Below are 9,549 nucleotides of genomic sequence, written 5' to 3' on the forward strand. Positions count from 1 at the left end.
AGTTACGGACAGTTGTCAGCTGCCATGTGGGTGCTGGGATTCGAACCTGGGTCTTCTGCAAGAACAGCCAGTGTTCTTAACTGCTGAGCCATCTCTCCAGCCCCTCAACACAAGGTTTTCTAAAGCACACCAACTTTAAAATAAAACTGTCCCTGTCATGCAATGCCCGAGGAGGTCAGAAGAGGCTGTTGGATCCCCTGGAACTGGAGTTACGGACAGTTGTCAGCTGCCATGTGGGTGCTGGGATTCGAACCTGGGTCTTCTGCAAGAACAGCCAGTGTTCTTAACTGCTGAGCCATCTCTCCAGCCCCTCAACACAAGGTTTTCTAAAGCACACCAACTTTAAAATAAAACTGAGTTCAAACTACTTCCCACTTGTGCCAGCTTCACAGGTCCTGCTCACGTCTCGCAGACAGAGCTCTGCAGTGACAGCTGCTCCAGTGATAGCCCCGGGGGAGCCACAAAGAGAAGCCACTGGGGGCACATGGAGAGGTGGGTGTAGCGCAGTGGGAGAACCTTGGACTCGGGTGCAAATGCAACATCCTGAGTAACACAGTATGACCAAAGGACAAGGAAGGACTGCCCAGCTGGCTGACTCACGAAGACATCACCGGTCCTAGAGCTAAAGCTTAAAATGCCTTCCTCTGTTCCTTACCCCGAACAACCGCCTAATTTCTAAGCCTCTCAGAGAAGACATGTTGAAAGGATGAAGATGAACCACATCCTGCTGCACAACTGAGGTGAAGTGCTGGGCTGCAGTGTAAGAGGATCAGGAGGAGGGGTCTCTAGAGTGACTAGGCCAGGGGAGGGGGCATACTAGGTTAGTGCCCTGGTGAGGCACCAGAGAGCTCGTGGTGCTCTATGCCATGCAAGGACAGTACGAAGCCACCATCTGTAAGCCCTCACCAGACCCAACCCTGTCAGCATGTCATCTCACAAGTCCAGTCCTACCTAAGAGAATGGCCAGGCAGTCCTCACCTCCACTAAAAGCTCGTGTCCCCCCAACTCACACCTTCTCCTTTCCAGACCAGGAGTCCTGCCTGGGGTCTGCCTCTGGAGCAGGCTCTACACAGAGGATGCCACTCACAGCCGCCATCTGCTCCACTACCACCCACTCTGTCTGTAGCTCCTACTCCTGTCACCCTTGTGGCCCTGAGCCTAAGCCTGTGCCCACCCAGTTATTCTCCCTTTGCTCTCCCACCTGCCCCCCAGCAGGCCGCTGCTCCCCTGGTCCCCACACACCTGGTTCCACTCGTAGGGCTTCTCATGCCACTTAGGCGTAATCTTCTCTCGAGGTTTCAACCGACAGAACAAGCTAAAATTTTAAAAAGAAAATCAAGGGGGTTTTGCTGGTTGCTTGCTTTGTTTTTGAGACAAAGTTTGCTCTGTAGCTCAGGCTGGGCTTGCACTTCTAATCACCCTGCCTCAGTCTCCTGAGCTGGGATTACATGTATCATCACATCCACCACGCCAGGCTTTAATTGTACATCTTATACATCAGTGAAACTAGTGTGGTGCTTTAAATAGATATTTAAACCTACACAGTCCTCAGAATTAGAAGTACAGTAGATTTTGAAATGTCAAAACTTATATAGTTGCAATCAGAACATTTTAATTTGAAGTTCATTTAAAAGCAAAGAAATGGAGCGTGTGCTGGACAGCTTCGGTTGTCAACTTGGCACACTTGGGTGGAGGGAGCCTCAACTGGGGAATTGTCTCCATTGGACTGGCCTGTGGCCATGTCTGTGGGGCATCTTCTTGATTGTTGAGTGGTATACCACCCTGGGCAGGTGGGCCTGTGTTGCATAAGAAAGCAGGTTGAGGGGCTGCAGAAATGGCTCAGCAGTAAATACACCTATGTGAGTTCAGGTACAAGCAGAGGGCACCAGATCACCCTAGAGCTGGAGTTACAGTTCTTGACTGCTCTTGCAGAGGACCCGGGTTCGATTCTCAGCACCCACATGGCAGCTACGAACCATTCTTGACTCCAGTTCCAGGGGAATCCGATGCCCTCTTCTGCCTTCTCCAGCACTGTACAAACACGGGTACACTCACATACATGCAGACAATACACTCATACACGTAAAATAAAAATAATTTAAAAAGGAAAGCAGGTTGAGCATGGGTCAGAGGATCAAGTCAGTAAGCAGTATTCGTCCATGGCCTGTGCTCCAGGTTCCTGTCCTGAGTTCTTCCCTTAGACTCCCTCAGTGATGAACTGTGACCAAATAAACCCTTTCCTCCCCAAGTTGGTCAGATTATTCTGTCACAGCAATGGAGAAACAAACTAGAACACAGCACGACAGACTTTAGGGGGTGTTATATACGTAACCTAAAATGCCAAATTTTCAACAAAAAATTAGGAGACATGCCTAACAGAAGACAGGAGCATGTGCCTCTAATCAGGAAAGAGCAGTGACAGAGCTGATGGAGTCGACCCAGATGAGGGGTCAGAACACAAAGACATCAAAGCAACCGTGACAGCTGTGCTCCCAGGATGACTGACAACTGTGCTCCCAGGATGACTGACAGCTATGCTCGCAGGATGACTGACAGCTATGCTCGCAGGATGACTGACAGCTATGCTCCCAGGATGACTGGCAGCTATGCTCCCAGGATGACTGACAGCTATGCTCCCAGGATGACTGATCAGCTATGCTCCCAGGATGACTGATCAGCTGTGCTCCCAGGATGACTGATCAGCGGTGCTCCCAGGATGACTGATCAGCTGTGCTCCCAGGATGACTGACAGCTATGCTCGCAGGATGAGACTGGAAGGAAAACATGATGGTGGTGACTCAAAGAATCCCAATAAAAATAACCAAGACAGGAGTGTGTAACTTGCAGCTCAGCCAGTTCTGGCCTCAAGCCCTGGCCCTTGAGCACCATCACCACGTTGGGGTTCTTCACCACCAGTTAGGACAGCGAGTCCAAGTCGTCCCTGTCTGGGGAAGAGCTGGTCATCAAACCTGTCTCTGAGAACTACAGCAAACAAACAGTCTGTTACTGAGTGAGGATGAGGAGGATACAGACAGAGTTGTCCGAAGTACCAAGGATGAGGTTTGAGGAGCTTACCGACCTGACTCGGACCATTTGCAATGCCATGGAGATTCGAGATGTCACCAATGTCTAGAAGACTGCGCTTCTGGGAAAAGCATACGGAAAAGGCTAGCATACTGTGGATAAGGAAAGTGTCCCCTGATTCTACATCCACATCCTGGCCGACCTGGAGGACTACCTGAATGAGGCACGGAAGGGAGGAAGATGAACAAAACAATGACAAGGTTGAGTGCCTTGAGACAAGACCGGAAAGTACAACCGTGACTGTTGAGTCCTGTACCACAGACTACAAGCAGAACCCTGGACAGTCTGCAGTGAAGATGCAGAGGAGGAGGAGGACTCAGAGGCTCTTGAGATGGAGATGGAGTCAGTGCTGCAGCTTTCATGAAGAAATCAGATGTTCTTTCTGAGGAAAGTCATAAGGTCCTCAAGATGGAAGATGACGATGAGGGCTGAAGATTCTGAAGATGATGATGAATGGGACACAAGTGATTCAGACTCAGAAGATGAAGGAGAAAAACAAAATGTTGTGGCCTCAAAGTTCCTTAAAAGGTGCCCGCCACAGAGGAGCCCACCCAGAGGAGCCCACCACGGAGGAGCCCACACCGAGGAGCCCACCATGGAGGTGCCCGCCACAGAGGAGCCCACCCAGAGGAGCCCACAACGGAGGAGCCCACAACGGAGGAGCCCACCACGGAGGAGCCCACACGGAGGAGCCCACCACGGAGGAGCCCACCACGGAGGAGCCCACATGGAGGAGCCTGCCACGGAGGAGCCCACCACGGAGGAGCCCACCCAGAGGAGCCCACCCAGAGGAGCCCGCAAAGAGGAGGCTGAGAAAGCAGCTGAGAAGAAATGGGAGGGCAAAACCAAGCAGCAGCTGGGAGATCAAGGCACCTGGTGAGGGAGAGGACAAGGACAGCAGGAGAGGAGAGGGTCTGTGATGGCATGTCACTTGTTAAGGAGAAGCCAGAAATGTTTGCCAAGGGAACTGAGATCACCAAGAAAATGAAAGAGATCCTACAGACAGGAAGGGAACACACCGTGCCATCCACACTGAACTACTACTGCTGGTGGTTCGGACTGCTGCCAAACACAACCTGGGGGAGGGCGTTATTGTCAAGATCATTGCCTCTCTCTAGGACTGCAGCCCTAACCTGGCTGCATGCATCAACCAGGGATGTGGCAGATGTTCCTGGACTGCATCAATGAACTGATTGATGGACATCTTGGTCAAAAATCCCAACATCTTTCTTGGAGATAATATTCTGGAAGAGAGTGGGAACTTGCAAAGTTCTGACCAGTCACTGCACGTAGGTGGGTGTACCCCAACTCTAGAGGAGTAAATGGATGAACAATCTACCAAAATACTTCAGAATACTGATCCTCACTCCCAAGACTACATGGAGTACCCGAAGGATGAGGCACAGGTATGTGCCATCATCAAGCGTGTACAGCACTACCTGGAGGAGATCTGCCAGATCTACCTGAGGCACATCCTGCAACCACACCTATTACAAGTTCAACTACAGGGCCCACCAGTGGCAGCTTACCCCTCCTGAACGCTCCTCAAAGTCTGAACAAGACCAAACAGAAAATGAGGACTCAGCTGTGCTGATAGAAAGACTGCTACAAGTGTACTTGTATGCCAAGGACCATGCAGACCAGATCCACACGTGCCATTCTCTGCCACATCATGCTCTCCACTCCCACTGGTACCAGGCCCAGGACCTCAAGCTCATGAGCCACCTACAAGACACATTCAGCATGCAGACACACCAGCACAGAGCACAGATCCTGTACAACTGCACCATGGTGCAGTTTGGCATCTGTGCCTTCTGCCAAGGCCCAACCAAGGACGCACACGATGCTCTTCTGCACATCCAGTCAAGTAGTTGCACAGGAGCTTCTGGGCAACGGTCTGCTGCTATGTAGCCTGCAGGAGTGCAAGCAGGCGCAGAAGGTACAGTGCTGCCCCAGGTGCCCTTCCACCTGCACGCCAACCTGGAACTGCTGGAAGTGTGTCAGATCTGGTGTCCGCAATGTTCTTGGAGATCCCTACATGGCTGCCCACAAGACTGATGCCTGCCGACACACCATCAGCAAGCAGTTCCACCACCAACTGCAGGTGGGGGAACAGCAACCCATGCTGGGTTCTCCCAAGTCAATGACAGAACATGTGGTTGCTGTCTCCAAGGCTATGAAGATGGGTAACTGGAAGACCTGGTACAATTTCATCATTAATGAGAAGATGAATGGCAAAGTATGGGACTTTTCCCTGAGGCTGACAGAGTTCACACCACGCTAGTTAAGAAGACCCAGGAAGAGCTGCTGCAAACCTGTCGCTGTGGACCTACCTCTTTAGCTACATCAATGTCTATGACTCAATCAGCACAGAGACACTGATGTCAGAGATGTTAGAGCTGGATCTGCCCCCAGTGCACTCTTATCATCAGCGAGATTATCACTGACAAGGAGTGATGGCCTCCCTGGACCAGTCCACATAGACAGTGATGATGCATCACACTGAGCCCACTGCCCAGCAAGACCTGGCCCTGCAGCTGGTGGAGCAGCTCAGCAGCCTGGTGGAGAATAACGAGCGGGTACCTGAACACAAACAGGGGACCTATGGTGGCAACTTCCAGGACCAGATGGTTACTGCAAACACAGATGCTACATGCACCATGGTGGCTACTGCCAGCAGCGGTCTCAGACCACCTCCTGAGCTCTCTAAGTACAACAGTCCTGTGGCAGACAATTCAGCTTTTCAGCCCTTAGCCCACCCCACCCTTTAAAGGTCTGTTTAGAGTTGTTCATTAAAAGAAAGAAAAAGAAAAGAAAAACCAAAGATAGAAATTCTAGCATAAAGAAGCAAAATCACTGAGATGGAAATGAAAATTACAAAGAATGATGTTAGAGACACAATCTGAAGGACAGAAAAGAAAAAGAAAAACGGTGAGTCCTCAGAAAGTAGGGCATTAACTGTATCTAACAGGCTAATGTCAATATACCATATGGAAGGCATACACACGAGTGTGTAACGCAATTGTCTTCCAGAGCAGAAACAGTGTGGAGACACGTAAAAGGAGTTCTAACTGAGCACCCAACCCTCAATTCCTGCCACTCTGAGCCAAGGCACAGGACACACTACGTCAGACAGAGCAGAGAGAACCCAAGAGCTGGAAGGCTGTGAGACACTCTTCAGGGCACGGCAGTCACTCTGACACAACCACACAGCAGCTGCAGCTGCCTGTCCTGGGCCTGTACAAGGCTTGGACTGTCACAGCCAATCTGGACCATGGAGGGTCCTGGAGCCCCACCCTCTGAGAGGGACAGTGATTGTTTTCAGCTCTATGCTCATCAGTAAGCACAGCAGGCTCCAATGGACAGTTCCAAACCTGGTCACACAGCCGAGTTAAACTCAGTGGTCACAGAACAAAACAAGGACATGAATGTGGGAAAGGGACCTGGAGGCAGGGAGGGAGGGAGGGGTTGGAGAGGGTAGGAAGGAAAGTAAACAGAATGCATACATATGAACTTGTCAAAGAACAAATTTAATTAATTAAAGATTATGTAAGGTTGTCAGGTGGCCTGCCTCAGGATGGCCCTCATCATGAGACCACTGTCAAGAAAGACTTCTAGAAGAGCTTCAACAGCTAAACTCATGGGTGGTTTTGGAGCTTATTTTTGTTTAAAAAGATAAAAACAGAGCCAGGCACGGTGGCGCAGGCCTTTAGTCCCAGCACTCCGGAGGCAGAGGCAGGCGGATCTCTGTGAGTTCAAGGCCACCCTGGACTACATAGTGAGTTCCAGGACAGCTTGGGCTACAGGGAGACCCATCTCAAAAAGATTTAAAAAAAAAAAAAAGATAAAAATGAGCCAAGATTTCAGACAAATGGTAAGAAATTTTCCTTCATTTTGGAAGTTTATTACAAATCTATTGAACTTTGTGGAATGTATGGAATCAGACAGCAAGATAAAAAAAAAAGTGAATAGCAGAAATTAAGAATTTGGTCATGGGGGCTGGAGAGATGGCTCAGAGGTTAAGAGCACTAACTGCTCTTGCAGAGGACCCGGGTTTGATTCCCAGCACCCACATGGCAGCTACAAACCGTCCTTAACTCCAGTTTGAGAGGAATCTGACACCCTCTTCTGACCTCTGCAGCACTGCACAACATGGGTGCCCTCACATACATGCAGGCAATACACTCATACACATAAAAATATTTTTTTTTAATTTAAAAAATTTTAAAAAATAAAGAATTTGGTCACTACTCAGTTTACCCTTGGAAGAAATACCACAATACCAGGTAAGATTAAAATTCAAAGTTGACAGCCAGGTGTGGTGGTGCAGGCCTTTAATCTTAGCACCTGGGAGGAAGAGGAAGTGGATCTCTGTGAGTCCCTGGGAGGCAGAGGAAGTGGATCTCTGTGAGTCCCTGTGAGGCAGAGGAAGTGGATCTCTGTGAGCTCCTGGGAGGCAGAGGAAATGGATCTCTGTGAGTCCCTGGGAGGAAGAAGAAGTGGATCTTTGTGAGTTCCTGGGAGGCAGAGGAAGTGGATCTCTGTGAGTTCCTGGGAAGCAGAGGAAGTGGATCTCTGTGATGGATCTCTGTTAGTCCCTGGGAGGCAGAGGAAGTGGATCTCTGTGAGTCCCTGGGAGGGAGAGGAAGTGGATCTCTGTGAGTTCCTGGGAGGGAGAAGAAGTGGATCTCTGTGAGTTCCTGGGAGGCAGAGGAAGTGGATTTATGTGAGCTCCTGGGAGGCAGAGGAAGTGGATCTTTGTGAGTCCCTGGGAGGCAGAGGAAGTGGATCTCTGTGAGTCCCTGTGAGGCAGAGGAAGTGGATCTCTGTGAGCTCCTGGGAGGCAGAGGAAATGGATCTCTGTGAGTCCCTGGGAGGAAGAAGAAGTGGATCTTTGTGAGTTCCTGGGAGGCAGAGGAAGTGGATCTCTGTGAGTTCCTGGGAAGCAGAGGAAGTGGATCTCTGTGAGTTAAAGGCCAGCCTGTTCTACATAGTAAGTTCCGGGCCAGCTGGGACTACAGGGAGACCCTGTCTCAAAAACACTGAAAAAGCCCCACCCCGATCTCTCCTCCTAGCGTGGGCACTGGCCCATTTATTCTCTTGGCACCCCAAACCTCTGGACTACTCTTTTGGCCCCAACTCCCCACTCCTTCCTGACCCTTTGCACCCAGACCAACCCAATTCCTCAGTCTAGTCCCCTGGAGCCCTCAAAGCTGTCCCCTCCCCCACCTCACCTTTGCACACCCGAGACCAGCCTTCAGCCCTGACTGTGCCACCCACAACCTGGTTCCCTGAGACCAGCTGCCTTCCCTGACTGCCTAAGTCCTAAATCCTACCTCTACCTAGCAACCCTCCCAAACTGTACTGTGCCTGCTGACTGGAGACTGGAGGGATCCAGGCCTTAGGAGAAAGTGTGAGAGCATCTGATCCTCATGGGACTTGGGCCTCTGTGGGAGCTCCTGAAACAAAAGCAATCTGGCCACTCCAAAATGAAATCAAAAGCAAACCTGAAGCCTAGACCAACCAGCTTTTCATGTCCAAGTAAACCACAAAGGCACATAAAGTTTACAAACAGAAGCAGACCTAAACTCAACTCTTTAATAGTCCATGTGTATATCTAAAGGCTACATAACAAGAAACAAAGCCAGACAGGTGATACCTTCCTTTGAGTTGTTGGCCAGTGTTGCCCAAGAGACTCCCAGACAGTAGTTTGACTTGTTGGCCATGGTGGCCACAGGACTCCCAGATAGTAACCTAGCATAGAACTGTGAAAATGAACAGCAGACCCCAATCTTATCTAAAGGAATGTTGGCAATTGATTGCTGCTAGATGAGGAAGAGCTGATCTTCCTAAAACAAGGAACTCTAGATAGGCTGACTAGATTCAGGGGATGGACTAGCACTCAGTAACCACTGGGGGCACTAATAACAGTGGACAATATCAGAGATGACAGAGTATATGGGCTCCAGTGGGGGTGGAGGCTATGGGAGGGTGCCATTTGGGATGGGGGTAATAAAGATGAATAAGATTGTTTGGGATGTTCTGTATGAAATACACACACGCAAAATCATGTAAACATTATGAAAAATTTAAGAAAATACAAGAATGGAATATGCAGGAATTGTGTGCCACCATAAAAAATCCAAACTTACGAATCATAGGCATACAGGAAGGAGAGGAATCTCAAGATAATGGTATGGACCAGATGGTCAACAGGATTGTAGAGGAAAATTTCCTAAAATTAAAGACCCGCCCATACAGATATAAGCAGCACATAAAACACCAAAATGACATGACCAGAAAAGAAATCCTCCACGCACATGTAGTGAAAACATTAAACATACAGAACAAAGAGAGAATACTGAAAGCTGCAAAAGAAAAACAAGTCACATATAAAAGAAAACCCATCAGGATCACAGCTGACTTTTCAGTGCAAACTATGAAAGCCAGAAGAGCCTGGACCAA

General features: G+C 49.5%; 1 protein-coding gene across 2 annotated transcripts in view; it reads right to left on the bottom strand.

Moving 5' to 3' along the window:
• The window catches only part of Tdrd9 (tudor domain containing 9), a 130,408-nt gene that overhangs the window by 6,665 nt on the left and 114,194 nt on the right, over nucleotides 1-9,549 (bottom strand). For both annotated transcript variants that reach the window (XM_008825530.3, XM_029559922.1), the window contains one exon: nucleotides 1,243-1,315. In XM_008825530.3, the coding sequence (XP_008823752.1) occupies nucleotides 1,243-1,315 (73 nt within the window). The remainder of the gene's footprint in view (nucleotides 1-1,242; nucleotides 1,316-9,549) is intronic.

The sequence above is a fragment of the Nannospalax galili genome, unplaced genomic scaffold, assembly GCF_000622305.1.
Source record: "Nannospalax galili isolate Female #2095 unplaced genomic scaffold, S.galili_v1.0 scaffold188, whole genome shotgun sequence".
Taxonomy (NCBI): Eukaryota; Metazoa; Chordata; class Mammalia; order Rodentia; family Spalacidae; genus Nannospalax; species Nannospalax galili.